This window comes from Tachysurus fulvidraco, chromosome 22 (assembly GCF_022655615.1).
Source record: "Tachysurus fulvidraco isolate hzauxx_2018 chromosome 22, HZAU_PFXX_2.0, whole genome shotgun sequence".
Classification (NCBI taxonomy): domain Eukaryota; kingdom Metazoa; phylum Chordata; class Actinopteri; order Siluriformes; family Bagridae; genus Tachysurus; species Tachysurus fulvidraco.
Genome location: NC_062539.1, coordinates 14,003,219 through 14,026,532, shown reverse-complemented (window position 1 = coordinate 14,026,532; position 23,314 = coordinate 14,003,219). Strand labels below are relative to the sequence as shown.

The window sequence follows — 23,314 nt, the reverse complement described above, 5'->3', positions numbered from 1 at the left end:
CTGTTACTGAAACAGAAGGCGTTTTACTCTACAATAAATGTCTAAACATTTTTATCTCCTGTCAATTTGTGAAAGTTAATAACACGTTCGCTATAAATATTTCCACCTTTATTTCCACTATTGCTAAACACGTAGATTTGTAATATAATACCTAAAATAACCTCAAGTAAGTTTTAAACATATTTCATGTGCTAGTTTTTGTGAGCTGTGAAACGTTCAGGTCAAAACAATCTACGTAGAAACATTATTGGTCGGACACTAGGCAGGAAGCGTTTGATTGGCGGAAAACGTATTATTAGTCTCATTTCATATTGGTTGAAGAATATGTCAATCAAAACTAGATCTTAACTCGGATTGGTTGCGTTGACTGTCAATCTCGATTTTTGCGAAAACCCGAGTTCGCGTCGAGGATGAGAGGCGGGTGGAATATCAAATGCAAGTTCACTTGTCATATATGCGCACTACTCAGGGTACGAAATAAACGCTTGGGCAGGTTATGAAGTGCACTCGATTAGAAATGTAAAGGTATTTCGGAGACAGCTAACGGAGAGCAGAGTGGTTGAAGTCGGGAATATACTTCACTTGTGTTTTGACGCAGATTAACTCAACAAACGGTTTTGACGGTGGATTTTCATGCGAGTTCAACGACGTTTTGGAGAATATCAGCTACTATTAAGAAGGACAACGTGATAAGAAACGGAAGGAAGGTTCTGGAAAAACTCCCGTCGCGTCTTGTTTACTTTACGTGGTTCTACGTTTAAACTGTTACTTTTGTGCCCCCATTATTATATATTATTTTTTTATTTTATTTTTTTTTATTATTGTTATTGTTATTTTTTTCTACAAGATATTAACGTTATTGGTCTATAAACGTCGGATATTTCTGCATCTTTTAATTCAGATGTTTGAGGATGAGTTCTTGAAAACTTTCTGGCTTCTCTAAAGTATATGAATATTTCTGTTTGTGGATTTTTTTGGACGAAATGCGTTTATAATGTCGTCCCCTGAAGTGCAATGGCATTAAAGGAGGCGTTTGGTTTGAGCACAACTTCAACAACTAGGTAAGAAGAAAAGATTGTTTGTACACAAAACGAAAACCCAAACAAATCAAATAATGTCTGAGATTAATTTAAGCGTTTCTATAGAAACGTGCGCGTGCAAGATGCCTCTCTGTTGTACCATGAAGCTACTGTAGAAGCTACACAATGCTGGACTTGTATGATTGATGCGTTATTTTTTTTTTTTTTGGTTTGTTTGCTTGTTGCATGGCTCTGGTTGTCAAGACTTGTTATTTGCAAACCTGTGCATTTTTCGTGTGCACTTTTGCAAGGACTCCAGTGCCTGTGCATGCACCTGATGTCAGACAGCCATGGAGTGAGTGCTGCATCTTCTGCTTCGGTAGCTCTAATCAAAATAAAGCATACACGTTTAGATGTTTTGTAATGTATATCTACTGGTGAGGGTCATCTCTGTCGTGTATAATGTTAGATCCAAAATTGGATCATTCCCTGAATGGGTTGAGTGATGTGAAGATTTGGTTTCGCTTGTTCAGTTCCCTCTTGATACTCCTAGGTTGGAGGTTTTGCAAAGTTGTGTTGACTTTGACACCTCGTGTGTTGACTTGACTTTTAGAGTGACATATTGGACTTTTTGCTTATGTGAGTTGGTCCTTTGCTTGTTTAGTTTGGCCCTTCGAGGTGTGACATCCATTTCTTGGGTTGTAGAGTGTTGATTTGGATATTTGGCTTGTAGTGTGTTGACTTAGTGTTGATTTTGTAAAGATTCAGTTTGCTTTTCGGGTTGAATCGTCTTTGTGTGGGTTCCAGAGTTGTGACGTTTATGGTAGGTTAACTGACTTTCAGAGGGATGATTCTTTTTTTTCTTTTTTTTGAGGGTTGAGCTGGCTCATTATTGTGTACTACTTCTAGCAATGTACAGTGTTGAATGTGCCCTTTGAGAGGTTTAGATGGACTTCTGTGAACTAATATGACCTCTTTAGTGTTGAGTTGGTCAAGGAAGGAGTTGGGCTCTCGCAGGTTACGTTGGACTCTCGCAGGTTACATTAGGTTCTCACGGGTTACATTGGGCTCTCGCCGGTCACGTTGGGCTCTCGCCGGTCACGTTGGGCTCTTGTGGTTTGTGTTATGGAGTCTCACTGGTAACATTGGTCTCTTGCAGGTTATTTTGGTCAACTGTTCATGTTTTGAGTCAGGGTTAGTTGGCCATTTATGTGTTGATTTTGACATTGTTAAGTTGACCTTTTGATAGTTGCATTGGTGATGACAGGGTTTAGTTGGCCACTTGGAGTTTAGTTGAAATTAACACTTCTTGAGTTGAGTTGAGTCTATTCTATGAGGCCTTATTTGGTCTTTAATGATTTAGGTTGGTCTTTCTAAGAGAGTACAGCGTTTCCCGCAGAAAATTTGTTAGTTAAGGCGTTAGGGTTCGGTGGGTGGGCGGAGCTAGCGGCGGGGCAGCACTTCTTTGTGAGATAGACCACAGACTCTGTACTACACATAACAATTATTTATGGTTATTTACAGTGGTTCAGTCTTTATCAGCTGTTCTAGGTGTTAGGTTTCTCGGGTTGAGTGCCGAGTTAGCCCTTGCCATGTGACATGTCCGTAAGAACGATGAGGCCACTTTTTAGTAGTGAGGCAGCCTTTAAGGTATTAAGCGAAGAGATGTTACAGCTCAGGAGTGAGTGAGCTGTTCTTATATAATTATATCAGGTTATATAATTTTGAGACAAAAAATGAACACAAAGAGTTAATTTGTTACCGTAGGTGTTGATTTAACACCTCGTGTGGTAATCCAGCTGGGATGCTTTTCATTTCCTCAGCCTCACTATGTGTGAGCTCGTACTGATTATCATTTTCTTTGACTGACTCCTACAAGCACTTTCACTGTATCTGCCATTGTGTTTTTGTGAGCTTTAGCCTGCAGTAAGCGATTCATCATTGGGTCCCTGTATGCGAGATGCACAATTATTATTTTATAACCACTGACTATGACATTTTAAATGAAAGCATCTAAAATGTTTCGCAATACGTTTGTTCGAGCTGGTAGTTCTGTTTTGAAAGTGACCCAGAGCTTATCTGAAATCTCACTTCAGACAAGGAATGTCAGGTATGTTATTGTTCAGCTCGGTGCAGAAAACACCTGCAGTCTTCAGCAAGCGTCTGAGAACACCACAGATCGATGTGAAAACCTTTGTTGATGTTTAGAGGATCATTGCCTGCAGTTTGACATGGATGTGAAGGAGTGGGCAAACAAACATTTACTGTGTCTGAATGATCAAAGTGTGCTCTTAATAAGTCCTTAAATTGATTTGAATGAGTCACGAGTTATAGTCTCAAATTCGTGATTCAGTCCAGATTGCAGATACGTTTTCTAAAAAGAAATTTTCAGATGACAAAATAGCAGCTTGTTCGGCATTTGTGGTCAACAAAGCCGTAACACATTCATAAAGCACACAATCAAAACTCTCATATTCATGTTAAAAAAAAGCTTAAAGGCAGGATCTCCGATTTTTGAGAAATATTTCAGAAAACTGAGTCAGGCGGAAATAATAAACAAAAATCAAAACAAACGTGTAGCCAATGAGGGGCAGGTCTTGTCAATATGCGGCGGAGAGAGTGTTCAGTGCGCATGTGTGACATTAGCAGAAAGCAGTTTTAGCATTGACATGGTGGATAAAAGCGAAGAAAGACTTACGATAAGGCAAGAAGTACCTGTGTTAATATAGGATCAGCTTTCCAGCGCTGGAGAGAACTGAAGGAGCTGGAAGTTGGTGCATATTCACAGATTGGAGTTTCCTGAGTCAATAATTCCTGAGCTAAACGCTGTTACTACACAAATAACACCTTTTTCTATCGTAGTAATGTAGAGAGGCAGCTACAACCGCGTTTTGTGTAGTAACAGCGTTTAGCTCAGGAGTTACTGACTCGGGAAACTCCGATCTGTGAATATGTGGCCGACTTTACTTAAGACGCCGAGGCGCTTTTTCCTTCTCAATAGGTGAGTAACGTTGGTTTTGCTTTGTTACACAGAACTAATATATGCCGTCGTTTGCATGATTATGCTTGTGTGTCATTTTTGCTTATTTGTTTATCTGCAATCGTATTGTTCTTCCCTTCAGCTATGATACAGACACATTTCTTTCCATTAGTTGCCTGGGTTGTGTATGTATGTGTGGGCAGAGCTATCAATACAGGGGTGGGACCCGTTTGGGTTAGGGGCGTGTTTGTTTTGGTGATTTTTATGTCAACATTGGCTTTCAAAAATCGGAGACCCTGTCTTTAATGACCCAATGCATATTTTTGTATGTGAATCGGAGAATGCCGTGACACTGAGATAAACTAAACTGTCTGAGACTGTTGTAATATTGATCAAACTTCCAGCTACATCTCCGCTCTGGAATTTTATTCCCAGCAAGAACCTTTACTGAATATCGGGAATCAGGATTGAACCATGGAAGAAATGCTAACAGCAGCGCTATGGCTTTTTTATCAGCTCACGTCTCAAAACACACGGCATGATCGATTCACTTTCTTAGTCAAATAACATTCTCAAGTTGATCCACTCCAAAGTGAAATGACATTGCCGTGTTCTCGATGTCTAAAGAACCGACCGGGAACCAAAACGCCTACGTGGAAGCTTGCTCAATAGTGCAGTATAACACCTGCGCTGGGCCTCGACTCAATCCCTGAGGAATTCCAGAAGGTTTCAGTTTTTATTCTGAGATTAAAAATGAGTTGGCTTTCAGTCACATTAGTTGATCTCGCACATCTAATTACTGTCATTTGTCTTGTAAAAACACTAGCCAGTTCTTCAAATCCTAACCGGAGAACTAAACCCGGCACTAAAGCTGGTGAAAAATAGGATTGAGAGAGATGCCTGATTAAATATAGACTTTAGAGTGTTGTTCCAGCTGCAGGCAAAGTTCTCTCTCTCTCTCTCTCTCTTTCTCTCTCTCTCTCTCTCTTTCCATCTGGCTATTAGAGAGTCCACGTCAGATGCACTTCAGCCATCGGTTTAACCAGAATCTGAGACGAACAGCTGGAGGAATGTTGGCCACCTTTTACGTTTTTGGCCCTAAATTGGGGCCTGAGAGAAAAGCTTGTGTTGAGGTTTTGGCAAAGCTACACATTATGCCATTTTTTTTCTTTTTTCTTTTTTTCATTTAGAAATAAAACGTTACAGAGCTGCAGTTTATCCGTCCACTGGGTTTTCAGATGAATGAGTGGAAATGAGAATGCTTGTGTTTTTGGGGAATGCAGGTTTGTTCTGAGGAAATCAGCAGCAGGAACGGATATTTTCATGCATTTTGAGATGCTGAACATTGAGAAAATCTAAACTTTTTTGTTTTTTGATAACATTTTTTGTTTGAATAAAAAAACAAAACAAAAAAAAACGAGAGGAAGTCAAGGTTCGGCACAGTTAGGTATTTCACCGATCACGTTACTTCCTCTCGTGTTTCAGTTGTCCTGCTCAGCTCGAGAGACACGTTATGTAAATGTCATACTTTGTCACCAGAAAAGGTGAGAGGGACATTTTTCTGTCAGTCATGCTGCCTTCTTTAGTGTGTAATTGGTACGTGACAAATAAATGACACAGTGATAGAAGAGTCTCAAGGACAGGTTAAAATAAATATTTATCTGAATGTCCAGGCACGCATGTCAAACTCAAGATGGCTGTAATCAAGCCGTAAACACAGAGCGAGCAAAGTTTACATTTCCAAGGCCAAAAATGAGCTCTTTGTTGCCTCAGTTGGTTTTCCGGATCAACTCACATTGCCCCATAGTTCAATCCTTCTTACACTTGAAGGAAACACCAGTGTTCTTTCCAAATATTTTTATATAATTTGGATTATATGATATTATATAAAAGGATTTAATTGTAAAACCGGTATTTTTATAAGATAAGCTGTTTTTTTTTTTCCCCTCCTCATGCTTTTCTGGGTTGAAATTCAACAATTTCATCAATAATGAAATAAGATGAACAATTCAATTCAAGTTTATTTGTATAGCGTGTTTTACAATTGACATTTGCAGCTTTATAGAAAATAAACATAGAACAAAAGGTTAATATAAAGAATAATATAACAATTATTTAAGATTACAAATTATAAATTTAAGATTAATATTAGATATATTTAAATGTGTATGGAGAGTATTTATCCCCAATGAGCAAGTCTGAGGTGACTCAGTTAGCAGTGGCAAGGAGAAACTCCCTTAGATGGTAAAGGAAGAAACCTTGAGAGGAACCAGACTCAAAGGGGAACCCATCCTCATACGGGTGACACTGGAGGTTGTGATTACAAATATACAGTCTGACAAATGTTGTATTGATGCAAAAGATCAGACAGACATGTGAAGGTAATGTAGGTTTATTTCTCTTGTGATTTGAAAGGTCGGCAGAGGACTGTCACACCCTAGAAAATGTGAAAGCCTGATTAAGGAGTTGTTCACCACATTTGTCGTGCACCAATAGCAATGGAGAGGAGCAAGCGAAACTCCATTGCGGGGTTTCCCAGGCGGACTGATCGGCGGGAGGACCTGGATGGAGGCGTGATTGAAGCAGAGACAGGCCCTGCCCAACTGGACAGGTTGTGTCCTTCTTCCTACCGTGCCCTCATCAGTGCCTTCTCCTGCCTGACGCGCCTCGACGATTTCGTATGCGAACGCATCGGCTCCGGCTTCTTCTCAGAGGTCTACAAGGTAAAGAGTTTGCTATATTTATGTTCCTAGGCAAGTTGAGTAAAAGTTGCATCCTTTAAATGCTTTTGGTGCTTCTTAAAGATTTATAACTGTCACCGGAATTCGTACTAATCCCCGAGGTACACCTACAATAAGATTGAGTTATACAGATGCATGATAAAGAATTCTCGATTCTGATTGGTCAGAACATGTTGATTCATTTTCTGTCACAGCAGATCAGACAGTCATTCTGGCTACGTTATTGTTTCTATAGTAACAGATTACACAGGGACCCATACAGTAGGAACTCCATATAACCAGATAAAAATGTGGTTCTAATCTTTGATATCTCTAAAGAGAGGTTTATTTAACGTTTATAGATCAAGTCTCCAGAGTTTATGCTGTAAAGTTTCTCGGTAACATGACAAATCCTACTTTTTCTGTTGAGTCAATTTCAAGTGGCTGGTCAAGAAATTAGGAAATTTATTTTGTAGATGATTCATAACCTGACACTTAAATATGTTGTGCTTTTTAATATGGAATTGTAATTGGGAAACTGGTGTAAATGTCACATTAGGAAAATAATTCCACTTCTTCCCATCACTTCAGCATTGTTAATTTTCTTCTAACAGCATGCCATTTCCTGGTTTAAAAACAAATGGTGTGCTGAAGGTAGGGGAACATAATGTTGTGCAGGGCAAGTGGTCCTGAAGACAGGAGTTAAGAACCCTTGGTCTAGATGACTTCTCATGTTAAAGCATCCTGCGTAGTTTAGAAGAGGAGTTCTGGACATGCAGAGCTGCTCATCTGCTCAAATCAAGCCCACTGTGGAGATCAATCCCTCTTTCAGCGCAAATGAACCAGGGACTGTTGGGATGGCAGAACTTCCTGGAAGCCACTGTTTATGCTTCAATTGGTGAGGGATGATGCAGGACTGACAGCACTGTGTGTTAGAGTTAAAGACCATTTAATATAGTCACAACTTTTGGCAGAGACAGGCTGTCCCACGTGCTAGATTCAGGAGGTTCCATCGCATGAGAAGAACTGGTTTTGGTCACACCAACCCATGGGGTTGTTAGAGCTTATTGTACTGAATTCTGTTGTTGACCAGGTGACTACACAGGGGTAATCTCCTAGGAACAAGTCGATTAACCTTTAAAACAAACAGAAAACAATGGGACATAGGTTGAATTCCTTCTTGTCACATGGCACAAAACTCGAAATTTGATCAGATGGTTTCGTAGTAGATCCGGACAGATAGCCACGCTGGAACAGGTTTAATTACAGATCCCAACAGATAGCAGAATTCTTTCAAATAAGCTCTGAAACCACCATTCATGCTCGGATGGTTTCAGAACACATGTGAATGAATACCCAGATAGAAAGGTTTCACAGGAGATTAAAAAATATGGCCATGTCTAGACCGGTTTTAAACAGATATCCATGCTAAAAAAAAAAAAACATCTGAAAATCTCCATCGAAGGAATGTTTTGTTGTTGCTTAGGTGAAGTATGAAGGTATGAAGAAAGACAAGAAAACATTTCCGTTAAAAGTAAAACTAAAAAATAGTTTTGTTGCAGGTCACAGCAATCGGGAAGAAGTCAAAATCTCTTAATTAGGCAGTCTTGGAAAGGTGGGTGGGGCTGGAGTAGGCACTTCATACTCAAAATTACTTTTCAGTTACCATAACAAGTCTCATCTCTCACAAACAAAAACTAGGGCTGTCTTCAGAAACATGAAACAACATCACACCAAGACTCTGATTCCGCAATTTTGCTTGACACCAGCAAAGAAATTCCCAGGTGGTAACCCGTGGTGTGAATGCTGCTTCAAAACAGATGGATGTAATGGCTTGTATTTGGAGCGCATGCCAGCGGATGCCTCTTCCCCACAGGCAGAAAGGCTGTGGAGCAGGTTGTCTGGACCTGTGTGTACGCTAGAGTGATTGTCTGGGCTTGTGCTCCAACCAGACTGCTCACTCTGTAGGTGGGCTGTAAATCAGCATGGGGAGATAATATATGGCCATCTGACTTCTCACATCCTAGTATCAGATTTTAGACAGTTTCATAAACCTTGCCAAATTCTGAGCTTTCGAAACAAGTATCGAATACACGTGAGGGATTCGGCAAACCAAGCGCTAATATAAAAGAAGCAATCAGCGGGGTGGTGGGATGAATCCGGGTTACTATTACCACCCAGAACTTTCCTTCAACATCACTTTCTGATGTGTTTCATTTCTGTTACGATTCAGCAAATGAGTGACGGGGTTATTAATCAAACCGGTTAAACTGGAGACTCCTTCCATAAATATGTCTTTGCAGTAAACTTGTTTAGATAGCTTTTTTATTTCTGCAGTTCTCTGCAGAACTGAATTGTTGCTATAGAAACAAGAACGGGTGCTTCTGCTGGAGCAAATTAATCCACACTGTCTGAGCAATCAGAATGAAAAATAAACATTTGTGCTGGTGTGTGTGTGTGTGTGTGTGTGTGTGTGTATGTGTGTGTTCACTGGGGAACTCCTGACTCAAGTTCCTCTCAAGCTCTGATGGCATTGGTCCAAAATTTCAATGAAATACAGCCAATCCAACACCCACCAGCTCGACTGCGCTTTTGTGAAACCACATTTTGCTTTCTCTAAAATAGCTTTAGCATTGTTAATCCGTGGTAACACACCGCACTGTTTATTTGTATACATGCTTCGTCTAGTGTAGATTAGCTTTACGATATTCACTCTGGCCAACTCTGAAGTAATTTTTTTTTTTTAACACACTTGTCATCAAAGCTTCCTGTGGTTTATCATTCTCGACATATTTTAGTCCATCAGAGAAACACAGACGTGGAGAGGAAGCAAAGAAACGGGTCTGAGAGCGGATCGTTCACTGTCACTCGTACCAATCTATAGACATGATGAAGAAGGTCTAGATCTTCTCACCCTGCTGGTGAACTAAGCAAGCCTCATTTCATTCAGAATTGGCGATTCAATACGTTGAATAAAGTACACCTTAGTGTATGGAGTTACGGACACCGTACAGACAAAGTTCAAGAGTTTTATCATATTAAATTGTGTAATCTCTAGTTAAATGATCACTATTTATTTATTTATGTTTGTTTGTTTGTTTGTTTGCACTTTGTCTGGTTGCACTTGTTTGCAATAAGTGGAATAAAAACACTTCAGGATGTGTCGTTAAATTCAGTGTAGCGCACCATCCTGTTGCAGATTAGTTTCCTGTAACAATATGACATGGGGGGTGTTTTATTTCATACTTATTGTGATGTTCCACCACAGACACTTTGAATATTGTGTATATATCATGGTGTGTTTGTGTTTGTGTAGGTGCGTCACAGAGCCTCAGACCAGGTGATGGCTCTGAAGATGAACAAACTGAGCAGTAACCGAGCTAACATGCTTCGAGAAGTGCAACTTATGAACAGACTCTCGCATCCCAACATCCTCAGGTCAGACACACACACACACACACACACACACACACACACACACACACACGCACACACACACACACACACACACACACACACACTTGTTTTGTTGATTGATGGTGTCACATCTGACATGCAAATTACCAAGTGACCAGAGGATGATGTGGAATCTATTACTCACTTTTCAACTTACATGCTAACTGTACTTATTTTAGAGTTGACCAGAGTCACACTTATAGTAACATGAAATAAATGTGAAACCTGTATCGGTCAAAAGCAGTGTGGTTGGTAGGTGTTCATGCTAGCGATGGTACATTAGCACATATGATTCATCCGTTCTATGATTCAGCACTCGAGCTGCTCAACCGGCCAAATTACGTATTTGTAGTCAGGATGTTGTCATTCAGTGATTATCAGACGTGACAAAGCTTTAGAAAAGAGATGTAGTGTAAAGCTGCAATTCTTATTTCTCTGCCATTAACTCGATTGGTAGTGTGTAATGTCTGAGTGGCTGGCTATGGAAAACTACGGTCTCGTAAAAAGACTCGATGTGCACATTTGTCTATAAATGGAACTGCAGTTCAGGCAGCTCGTTTTGGGCTCGCTCTATTTCCGTGCTTGGTGTTTGTACAGCAGAATGTGTGCGCGAGCTACAGGCGGAGAAAGCGAGAGAGAGCGAGGGTGGGAGGGCTGAAAGAGGGGAGGCCCTGTGTGTGTTTTTCACAATCACGTCATTGTTTTGTCCTGCTGAACGGGGGCGGAAGGCCCTGAGCGCTGACTAAGGGGGTCTTTGTTACTTAGAAAAAGACCCAACAAGCAGCAGTTATAAATGTCAGACCTGAAGTTTATTACACCATAAGTCCCGGGAGTCACTCCTAAACCGGTGTGGTGGGTTGGAACTGCCCCGGGTAGTGGGGGAGAACTGGGGACTCAGAGGGAAGGAGATGCTGATGGACACACACACGCACACACAGTGCTGCCAACTCAGCTCAGCTAGATTTGCCAACTTTTTAAATACTTTTTTGATCAGGCTTTAGTGACTAAGTGAGCTAGCGAACAGTATCAAGTGCAGGACAATCACTGAACACCTCTGTTCCTCATCCAACCACTAAATATCTTTGTTACCATAGACCAAGTTCGATTTACTCCTGAGCAACTGTACTGCTGGAATGTTACTCTGAGCTGACGTGGGAGTCAAGAGGCCACGCTAATGTGCAGCACAATAACCCTGTATTAGACATGGGGCCATTCATAAACGGTGTCTTCCAGCTGCGCTGTGACGTGTGAAGGGGAGGCAGAGCGACGTGCTAGCGGGATGCCAGTGTTATCCATCAACACTGTGTGTCCTCCCTGTCAGCGAACGTCTAGACATCTCACTCAGGGACTGTGTGTGCGCATGTGTGTGTGTGTTCCTTTTTGCTCATCTTTTGCAGTTGAAGCACTAAATATTCTTTCATCACCAACATAGTTAACTACCACGCTAACCTGGAGGTCACACGGTATCACGTGCCCGTCATACCCCAAGATTTAAATATGTTACAAAATATTTTAGCCATTTATTTCACAGAGTGGTGTCAGGAAGCGAGGTTTCTGTTGACGTTGTTTGTTTTCCTGTTATAGCATGTCACAAAGTGTTCCTTTTATACGCCTTCCGAGTCCAGGGACACATCTGTGTGTGTGTGATTGATTAACAAAATGAGTAACAAAATTTGCTAAAACTTTTCTAGTGTCTACTTGTTAAGTAAAACATTCAAGTGCCAGCTTTATTTCCCCACCAACATTGTGCGGTTACTGTAAAACCCCGTATGCACACACACTCTGGCTTATAACGTAGATTTGTGTCTTGTAAAAGTGCTATTTTGAAAAAGTCCAAAAGCGTTTTTAACCTCATTACACACTACACACAAATTCCACTCAGGGGCTGCTGTAGTGCTGCACTGCGCTGAAAACACCAGGTTCGTTCCCCACATCGTCTCACTTCTCTCGGCTGTCGGGTCCTAATCCTCAGTGACAAATTACAGGATGTGCTCCGTCTGGAGAAGATCATTCCAAACTTGTTGAAAGGACATCAATTAGAAGCTGGAATCTTTAGCTGTCACTCCTCCAGCTTTGCTAAACGATCCACAGAACAGGACGGCTGACCGGAACAGGGCGTCCTGCTTCTTTAAGACGTAACACGAACAACGCAGAATGGGACAAAGCGTAGACACACCGTAATCTTTTCTCTGCTCTGTTTTTGCAGGTTCATGGGTGTTTGTGTGCAGGAAGGTCAGCTCCATGCTCTCACAGAGGTAAGAAGAGCCTCCAGGCAGGCTCCGACATGCTTCTACACTCACCTACAGCAGACTTTCTGCTCTACAAAAGTTCTAAATCATCGCTGAGCTGCTGTTTTTTTTTTGTCTAACCGATACTGCTTTTACAAAACTGATGATGGTTGATGTGTGAAAACGTTTAACACCTTGTGCGTAAAACGTTGATTTTTTCCACGAGTTGTCCATTACAGGTTGTAAAAAATTATTTGGAATATTCCATACAAATCACATCAATCGAGAAAGTACAGTATTTATTTATATAGGGACTTGCTACTGATTTAAGGGTGAAATGCCTGGGGAAAAAAGAGATCGTTATCCAAGGTGGTTGAACACGCGTTCGTTTTGTTCTGTTGTTTAAAAAAAAAAGATCTTTTTAAATGTTATTTATTGTTTAAGAGGTAGCTTAATCATCAAATCACTGTTTGTAAACAATAAACTTACATTGTGTAAAGGGCTAGTGCTAGGACTGCTGTGTGTGTGTGTGTGTGTGTGCATGTGTGTATGTAATCAGGCCGTGATTGGCAGCTGAATATAATAGCAGCAGTAGGAGCCAGGTTAATTAAAAGTTAGCTGTTTGTGTGTAGGAGTATGGTTAGGCTTAGGAATACAGTTTGGGTGACACACACACACTTCAACGCTAAAGGAATGCGACTTTCAAAACACATACTTAAAGTGGCTCAAAGAACTCAAAGTCCCTTCCAAAACATCCCTTTCCTTGGGATTCGATACATATTTTATAAATTTCTTGATTTCAGAACAGAGGCAGATTCCAAGTATTCGACGTCACGATATTTCAAATCAAAACATAGGCACATGGCCAGTTGTAGCTAAAGCAGTTGATTGGGGTTCGAGGCCCAGCACTGCCGAGCTGCCACTGTTGGGCCCTTGAGCAAGGCCCTTAACCCTCGCCGCTCCAGGGTCGCTGTATCGTGGCTGACCCTGTGCTCTGAACCCAACCTTCCCAAAGTTGGGATATCTGAAGAAATAATTTTACTGAGCCATGATGTATACATGACAAAATAAAAACTCTATTCAATATTCACATCCTCATTCTAGTCAAGCGTGTTTCACCTGAGTTGTGAAGATTTACATGAACGTTTGGGTACAAAATGATGAAACCATGAAGCTGTCTGGTGTTTTTTTTTTATATATATACATTTTAAACTCATCGGTGTAACCCATTTCAAACCAGGTGAGAAGAGAAGTCTTGACACCACAATTTTACCACAAACACAAGAGTGTGAATATCGCTCGGCAAAAAGCTTCATGCTGTAATGGAAGTATTTCTCAAGCTAAAGCAAACAGAAAGGCAGTAGTGGTGTACATATATGGTGCACGCTTCTTTATAATCAGAGCTGATATTTGTGAGGGATCAAGTCTAGGTCTAGGACAAGTGCAGTTATAAACTCAGCTGTTAAAATGACCCACATTAAAACACCCGATAGCAGTGGGAGAGAAAGAAACCAACACTGCTACCACAACGTTTCCTCAAACCCATAGAAATGTGTAAGTTATTTATTTTTTTTATTAGAAATCACATTGCTTTATAGAGGTTCCTCAAGGATCAAGACTCGGTCCTCTGCTGTTTAAAAAAAAATAAAATAATAATGATGGTATTAGCATTAGCATTATTTCCTAATGCTTGTTATATTAAATAAAAGAGAATAAAAAGATTTTACCATAAAATCATCACAGCGTAGTGGATGAGACATCAATTTAAAGAAAGCGTCCTGTATACTACATTATTTATCAAGGCCTCCATTTTGTTTCTCAGCAAGCAAGTGAATGTATTCTGTACATCCACTCGCTACAGTCTAATCATCTCTTTCCAAATTTCTTTAAATCTTTTAATTTTCTTTAGATCGACTTTATATACATTTAACGATATTAGATTTTCTGACGGCATCGTTCGAGCCAAACGTCGGATTTTTGCTTTACGGCCTTCAGAAAATCCCGATTCCAGTGCAGCTTGTCACAAAATCGCGGTTCTGTATCACACGTACACAGGAAACCAACGTCCGTCTCTCTTGCTTCGTCACTCGCTAGCATGAACATAGGGTTACGAATGGAACCCCGGTGCATTCAAACTGACTGCAGGAAGGAAACCCAGCATTTTTACCACCGCCATCACAATAACTGAGGTCTATTTTCAAGTGAAATAAATACGAAGCACAGTCGTGTACCACGATTCTTGCGATGGTGACCTGGCTCTTGTGTAATTAATTGCAGTTCCAGCTAAAAAGTTTCATCACAACGTTTCCACACAACAAAGTGACAATGCAGATTATTGTCTTTTCCTCACTGTGGAAAAAACGAATTAGTCTTTATATAGCAAAGATTCAGGAGAAGTTTTTTTTAGAGAAGAAATAGTTATTCCCCCAGGCATGACTTCCTGTATGTGTGATCGGTATCGATTAGGAGGGTTAAAGTGCACACAGGACTGATTAGGTGAATGATTGACAGTTCATTTACAGATGCTGCGTGTTATCAGGCATCGTTCCTGCACAAACCGGATCTTAGTAAACACGATGAGTAACAGATGAGCTCCGGTGCCATGCACTGCATTAACACACACCCACCAGCGCAGCCTCCGGTGTGTTATATACAAACACAAGTCTGTCATCGGTGTAACACTGAACAATCCACACCGCACATCTGCCACCTGGCACAACCCTGACCGAGTATCGTGACAGAGGCTGAAATAATCATCACTTATATTAATTAATTTTTTTCTAAAATACCCCGCTGCCCTTGGCCCCGCTTTATTATTTGATGTGCCTAATGGAAAACATATCAAATGTGTTCATATTGAAATATTTATGATGTGTTTAGTGATTCTGGTGCCTTGTTTTTGTTACCTGTTAAAGGTTGGAGCTTCTGCAATGATGTCGCAATATATTTAATCGATAACAGTCCTAAAAACAAAACAGCTTCTTTTACCGCTCAGCAGCAACTAAAGCAACTCTGTGCCCCTAACAGAATGGCATTGTGGGTAATGTAGGAAACCGTTAACCCCATGTGAAAATTAGTCGCTTGGAGACGTAGCATTAATGCTACCGCTTTGTTTATTTATTTTAATACAAATAAAAAAAACAGCATTTTGTTCAGTTTGGATTACATATAGCCAAGAAACACCTTCCAGGTCATCTACATTTGTATCAAATGAAGTAAACAGGGCAGAAATAGCCAAGCCCAGACTAGGAGACTGTATATTTAGCCTCAAATAGATGAGCTAGCAGTCTGCTATGACAGAGCGAACATGTGCACCATAACATCCGCTTAATTTTAGCTGTTACATGTCCCGTCTTCATCTCTCTCAAAACTCTGATAGATGCGTCTCGACCAGCCACCCGCTTTGTTTCAAAGTTGTCCGATTCACAGAAGACCAGCGAAGATGCCCCGATGGCTTCCAGCTCCGGTTCCAGAGCAGACATCGAGACGTCATTTGCAATCGAGCACTCTGTTTAAAATAGGAAGCCGATACCTTTAATCAAAACACTCCGTAGGACAGGCCGGGCATAAAACACCGTACTCATAAAAACATGATGAAGTGGGAGAGATTTCTAATAATGGCACATACTTAAGCATTTCATTCCTCTTTTATTACAGCCTACATGTAGGTTATTTATTACAGAGCAAAGCGTCACTTCTGTTTGATCTTTTTATAGTTACATGTAATGCTGTAGACTCTGCCTTGGAGTTAATTAGACAAAAAAAAAAAAACAATTCCTTACAGGAAGCATCATCAGATAACGAGCTCATTAATATAACCTGCTTTACCGTCAGAGCTTCTGTTAGAAAATGAATTGGCACCATCCGACTAATCAGAGTCCAGGATTTACCGCTGTCAGTTCATACACCGGCTGCCACTAGGTATTAGTGTGAAAGACTTTGTGTAATGTTGTGTAAAAATGTTTACGTCTTCTCCATGGTGTGATGGAGAAAGAAACGATGATGTCATGGCTGCCCTCATCCTCACCCTGCCTGTCAGCTAGTTTAGTCAGTAGTTTAAATGACACATCCCGCGTGATCTTTAGCTCCGTTCAGTAATTCCATTAGCTCAGATTAAACGGCGAAAGATAAAGCAGATGATCAGATCGAGGTCTCAGAGTACAGTTCGATTTAAGGTCAGTGACGTCAAACGGAGGAGGAAGAGGAAGCATCTCTGATTTTAAATATCTTCACAATGCTATAATACAGTTTGATTTTCTCTGAGCGTTTGCGTCGAGTTCAGGCAATGGGATAAGTAGGACAAATAGGGACACCGAGTCTCTCGGTTCGGTCAAGACACACGAGGCTTAAAAGAGAACGTATTAATAGAGCAGCCAAGCCGAGATGTACACGAACACAGACATTTAAACCACTTCAAACTGAAAACCAGTAAAAGATTGGATTTGCCATTGGGAAATCCGTCTATGCTGAGTTTGTTTGTTTTTGTTTGTTTCTTTGCTTTACTTTTTATATAACCAGCCCCACCGAGGTGGATTTTCTGATGTAGTTACCCTCAGGATTGTAAATTTTACCTCAAGATTTTTTTTAAAATAAGAATTTGGACAGAAAAACATGTGGACATACAAAGAAAAATTGGCAACCAAAAAACTCGAGACTCGACCAAAAATTCTGTACTTATGTCTTTCATACAGTTTTGTTGTTTAATGTTGTGTTGTTCTTGTTGGTTCCATGCCCTTAAACATACAAGTTTACTACTTTAATTAACCTTTTTTTTAAATCATATATTACATATTAAGTGTGTAAAACCCACACTTAAAAATAACCCCTCAGAAATCCCGGAGAAATAAAAAGTAGTCAAGTGGTTAAACAGGCAAATAATAGACGTAAAATATCTTAACTAACAGAAGTAAATAAAATCTTAACAATAGAAAATATAAAGGTATTTGATGATAAAAATAACTGATTATATTATTTTATCGTTTTTTCAAAACGTAACACACAAGAAATGTGAAACAAAATGTATTAAAAAGGAAAAAGAATGCAATAAAAGAACACAATAATTAAACACAGTAAATAAAAGCACATAATGTCTGTTTATTGTGTTTATTTATTTATTGTTTATTATTAAATAATATTTAAAAGTGTGAAGTAGAACATTGTGGGGAAAGTAGTATCATGTATAATAACAAAAAGTATTTGTTAAAAATAGAAAGAAAATGCAAAAGTTGAAATACCCCTGTAGATCATATGAATTTATTTTATTTTATTTTTTTTTACTTTTCCCTCAGTAAAAATATGGGCCTGATGACAGAAAAATAAGAACGCTGCTGTAATTTCTTGTACTGAGTCGATTCCTAGTATACAGGTTTCCTCATGGTCATTTGCCTGAACCTGTCATGTGTTGTTTTTTTGCAGTACATCAACGGCGGAAACTTGGAGCAGCTGCTGGACAGCAACAAGTTCCTGAGCTGGACCACACGGGTCAAACTGGCGTCAGATATCGCCATGGGTCTGGCCTACCTGCACTCCAAGGGCATCTTTCACAGAGACCTCACCTCTAAGGTAACGAAAGCCACGGTAACGCTCGCGCTTCTGACACACGTCTCACGTTCAAGTTTTTCGAAACAGCAGCATCACAGGAGCGTCGTTACACTACGATGAACGCTCTGATTGGCTAAGGTGATGCTCCGCCTACCCAGAGAGCACGGCTAATTTTGTCGCACTGGTATCATTCATTAAAAAAAAAAAAAAAAAGGAAATCAGACACAATATGCATTCCTTTCTAAAGCTAACCAGTTCACCGTATCTTCAGTCCCTGTAATGTCTGGAATTGTAAAGATCTGTTTATCTACATGGATCAATGCATGCTGCAGAACCGCTTACTTAACCAGAGGAATCCAGTACCAAACCGCAAGCAGCGCTCGCGTTTGTACATGTGACCTTCTGAGGGAATGTAAACACTGACGATCGTTTCTCTTCAGCGTGAATAATTCTCAGACTAATTTCTGACTAATTTAACTGGCCACATTGCTAATGAGGCAGAAACACTTTGCTTTTCTGCCCTAATGACTGAGTCAGTCGTAATCGATTATGAAATAGAAGTAGTAGGTGAACGTGGTTATTGCGAAGGGTGCCAAAACTTTTCTCCATTTTTTTTTTTTTACCCAAAGATTTAAAGTGCCACTTATGCAATAAATTTTGGCAGTGCATAAGTATACTGTGTGTGTTTTTTTGCAGAACTGCCTGATCAAATCAGATGAAAACAGTTACACCGGCATTGTTGGAGATTTCGGGCTTGCAGAAAAAATCCCCAGTCATGAGTAAGTTACCCTGTGTGTGTGTGTGTCTCTGTGTCTCTGTGTCTGTGTGTCTGTGTGTCTGTGTGTCTGTGTGTCTGTGTGTGTCTGTGTGTGTCTGTGTGTGTCTGTGTGTGTCTGTGTGTGTCTGTGTGTGTCTGTGTGTGTGTGTCCCCTCCAAGACATGACAGAAACACCTTTAGTTCCACACCTGGCTAATCTGCGATTTGTGTTGTGATCAGCACCAGTATTAACGTGCAAACAACTGTAACGTGTTTAATAACTAAAGATAAAGCGAGGAGTGTGTGTGTGGGTGTGTGTGTCTGTGGGTGGGTGAGTGTATGCATCATGGGGTTTGTAAGGGCATCTGATCTGGCAGAACATAGCGTTCAGAAGTGAACTAATATCAGAGCTAATAATACCAAAGCAGCTAAAAAAGATCTCTCTCTCTCACTCCCACACACACACACACGCACTTACTCCCACACACACACACACGCACTTACTCCCACACACACACACACACACACACACACACACACACTACTCCACTCACATTAACATGATCAAAGACCTCCCTTTCACCCCACGGGGTTCTTTGTGGAACATGCGTGAACTCGTTTGAGAATCTCTCGCTCGTGTGTCCGCAGGGTCGATGGCGAGAAGCTGTCAGTCGTAGGTTCTCCATTCTGGATGGCTCCGGAAGTTCTGCGAGACGAACCGTACAACGAAAAGGTGAGGCGGCGAGATCCAGAACACCTGCCATTACAGTTCTGTACACAACCAGACACAAACCACCTCGATTTATACTAAATAATGCGAACGTTTCTCTGCGTCTGTCTCCAGGCCGACGTTTTCTCCTATGGCATCATCCTGTGTGAGATCATCGCCAGGATCCAGGCCGACCCCGACTACCTGCCTCGCACCGAAGTCAGTCCTGTGCTCTCACAGATAAATCACTCTCACCTGAGAGATAACGGTCAATCAAAACTGTATGCTGCCAAGAAATGTGGAAGTCCTGTTTAACTTCCTGAACACAGATAACTCCTCCTGTGTGCAGTCAAGTGATAAATAAATAGAACGATTTAGACAGAACCTTCCAGTCCAGATCTATAAACTCAATCTATAAACCTGCATTCATGCATCAGAATCAGGTTTAAACAGCAATTTAAATATAGACTTGTGTAAAACTGTGTGTGTGTGTGTGTGTGTGTGTGTGTGTGTGTGTGTGTGTGTGTGTGTGTGTGTGTGTGTTCACTTTGGCAGAACTTTGGCTTGGATTATCACGCGTTCCAGCACATGGTTGGTGACTGTCCTCCTGACTTCCTGCAGCTCGCCTTTAACAGCTGCAACGTAAGTGCTGTGACTTAACGCTTCATCTTCATCTCACCTCGAGCTTCTCTCTTCACTGTCTCTAGATAGCGAGAATAGCATACACCGATTTCTAGAATTCTGTGTATATTGGGTTGCAGATGGACCCAAAACTCAGGCCTTCGTTCCCGGATATCGTCAAAAGGCTGGAGGACATCCAGCGGCGTCTAAAAGCTGAAGATGGAGAAAGGGAGAGGATCCATATACAAGCCGAGATGGATAAAAAGAGCATCGCTAAAGGTGTGTAACCAACCAAGTGCAACATTAGGATCCTCATTAACAGGTTTTGATAAGATAAACGATTCATCAGAAGTCAGTCATGACTAATAAACAAAACAGACGGTCCACAATCCAACAGCCGCGTTCCTTCGAACAGCTCGTCATACTTTGGACGTTTCCTTGGAAGCTGTAAAACACGCAAGACCTGGTCCTCCACCTGACACACCTCCTCCTGACCCCCACACATTGTTCATCAGGACATCGCAGCCTGCTGTGTTTTCTCTAAAGCAAGCTGTCTGCTCGCACGCCAGCTCCAGTTACACTCTCGTTTTTACTACCCTGCTCTCCAATTTCCTTTGGCAGCTAATCCAGGAAGCGAGGGAGGGCCAGCTCTCTCACCGGGCATCCCATCAATCATTCAGCATCCCTTCACTCTTCTTCTATTTCTGGACAGGAACGTTTCACCACCTGAGCAGCAGCCCCTAGTTTTTTGTTGTTGTTATTTTGGTTCTGCTCCTCCAATAAGCTTTCAGCGAAGAACATCTGCTTGGCTTTTTAGCATTATTCCAAACAAGGCTGAATGACGGTGTGATGTTTGTAATTCCACACATAGCATAACATCTGCCTAGAGCTCCATACAATCCCCTGGTGTGCTCTTACCTTTAGTTCTAGCCTGAAGAGCCCACGGATTAGTGTGTCGTGGCGCCCCCAGGTGGTGAAAGACTTTAAAGTCACCGGGAAAAAAGGGAGGTTTTCAATAACCTAGTTGGACACCCCTGGTTCAGGAAAAACATAAATATATAAGTTTGTAATCATTCTTTATAGTTTAGCAGTGGATTAGGTTATAAATGTAGATGTTAGGGCATGTTTTGTCATTTAAATTAAATCTTTAATCCACCCTTTCACTTTTGAGGAACTTGAAAATGCTAGAACTTTTCCTTTTGTTGTTGAAATACATGTAATAAAGTAACACATTTTGATTTCAGAACTTCATTATATATATATATATATATGTGAAATAATTCAGCATGTGAATTCTCTCTGTGTCTCTGTTTAGGTGATAAGTTTCAGGGTATAAAGCGGCTGAATCCTCTGGGTTTACAGGACGATAAGATCCCACCCAAGTCTCCTCGTCCACGACGCAACATCTGGCTCTCACGCAGCCAGTCAGATATCTTTTCGCGCAAACCAGGCCGCAAGGTCAACGTCCAGGACCCTTACTACAACCCCGGACCACGAGGAATCGCCAAGGTCAACCCTTTCAGCGCTCGTGAGGACCTCAAGGGTGGTAAGATTAAGTTCTTTGACGTGCCCAGCAAGTCGGTGTTCTCACTAATGTTTGACTTGCACTCGCCACGAGGCAGCATGAGTTCGTACCAGCCTCAGAGCAATGCCGGCAGCTCGTGGCCTGAACTGTGGCTGCTGCCAGGACGACAGTGCCACTCCCTGCCCGTGTCTCCACAGCAGGCGCTGTGTGAAGCCTTCAGTGCAGCCAGAAGTGAGGGCGGAGACATTCGGCCGAAAGCGCTCAGTGGCTGGGCGAAGAAATACGCCGTGCCCGAGATCCCACCATACAGACCCAGAGAGACTTCCAAAACAAGGGCGGAGTTGGATGAGAGCTCGGCTGAGACAGAGGAAGCCATGGACTGCTCGAGTAGCAGAGGCAGCGCCGATGATGACAATGACAAGGAGCGATACCAGCTGCCCAACGGAAACGGAGAGGACATGGAAGCCGAAGATGAAGAGAAAGCATCCAGCTTGTTCTCCCTGACCGGCAGGAACCCGCTCCCTCTGAGCACTCCGGCCGAACCCCAGGAACTGTGCTCCATTGTTCTCGCTCCCTGCCGCGCATCTGCGTCACCTGACCTACTGTCCCGGTGCGACATCTGAGAAGACGCACATCATCGCGTTATTTAACACTTAACACAGCAGGCGTTTTGAACCAGATCGTTAACTGAAAATAATAAACAGCGCTCACACAGACGGAGATCAAATGAATGTATTTTTACGAGCACTATGTTTATCTTAATCTGACAAAACACTTTCTGTGACTCGAAATCGATATTTTTGGGAATCGTAAAAGATACAAATAGCAGAATTGTGATTTTGTGTTTTTTTTTCAGGTATTTAAACATTATTACAGCTATTCACATAATTTTGCACTGTATGCATCTCTCTTAATTAGCACACCTGATCGCTGGAAGAGATAAACATTCCGTATGCGCAGTTCACCTGGGTTCAAACGAGTGTTACTCCTGCACAGATAAAACGCTTACCCTAATAAACAGCGTCCATGTCTGTAACTACTTAAAAATGTGTATCTTGCACTTGAATCGAGGAACTCAATGGGTTAATAATCTTTTAATGTTGTTTTGTTGGATACGTCACTACATTTCTATGCAATAAGTCTAACCGAAGCAGACTAGTTTTATAGTAATATAGAGAGAAGCTCTATTTTGATATTTATAAGGAAGAAAAAAAAAGTTTTACTATGTCTTACTTTCCCTGCTGGTCAACTGTGTAAAGCTTATTATTAATACACTTCGATGAGCACAAACATTAAAAAAAAAAAAAAAAAAGTGTCTTGGCGTCTCGACGTGTTTCGTCCTGGCTGTTTTACTCATCGTACAGGTTTGTAACTGATGTTCAGAGATGTATAATTTCTACCAAAGACAGATCAGGACCTTCTTTATTTTGTTTATGGCTTAAAGTTGTTTTTTTTTGTTGTTGTTTTTTTTAAGGGTCAAGTGCATGTATGTATATTCAGTTGTTTAAAAAGAATAATAAATGATTTGCTTTTGTGTCGTTTAAACCTGAGGCAATTATTCCGGATGCAACGTGTGCGTTTTCTTTGTGATAACTTTCCAGTGACTTTCTGTATGAAACTTTTGTATAAGATAAAAGCTCACTACTTTGCAGCTGTCTGCTTGGTCACACCCCTTCAATGCATCACAGTAAATGGGAAGGGGTTAAATATAAATGCTCCACAAAATGTGTGAAACCTGTAGAAACCTGTGCTGCATGA

At 41.1% G+C, this 23,314-nt stretch overlaps 1 protein-coding gene across 1 annotated transcript; it reads left to right on the top strand.

Moving 5' to 3' along the window:
• The first annotated feature begins 488 nt into the window (after nucleotides 1–488).
• Nucleotides 489–23,121, top strand: tesk2 (testis associated actin remodelling kinase 2). Its single transcript, XM_027142662.2, has 11 exons — nucleotides 489–1,061; nucleotides 6,415–6,722; nucleotides 10,036–10,157; nucleotides 12,382–12,430; nucleotides 17,819–17,965; nucleotides 18,641–18,723; nucleotides 19,350–19,434; nucleotides 19,546–19,629; nucleotides 19,966–20,052; nucleotides 20,172–20,310; nucleotides 21,347–23,121. Exons 2-11 carry the CDS (start codon nucleotides 6,498–6,500, stop codon nucleotides 22,177–22,179), a joined length of 1,854 nt encoding a protein of 617 aa, XP_026998463.1. The 5' UTR covers nucleotides 489–1,061; nucleotides 6,415–6,497; the 3' UTR covers nucleotides 22,180–23,121.
• Nucleotides 23,122–23,314: the final 193 nt, after the last annotated feature.

Bases quoted from the DNA above. Each gene is read 5' to 3' on its own strand.
- tesk2 (XM_027142662.2), top strand. From the start codon at position 6,498: ATGGAGAGGAGCAAGCGAAACTCCATTGCGGGGTTTCCCAGGCGGACT. The intron at 19,435-19,545 runs GTGAGGCGGCGA...GTCTGTCTCCAG, and splicing joins ACGAACCGTACAACGAAAAG to GCCGACGTTTTCTCCTATGG. The intron at 20,053-20,171 runs GTAAGTGCTGTG...ATTGGGTTGCAG, and splicing joins TCGCCTTTAACAGCTGCAAC to ATGGACCCAAAACTCAGGCC.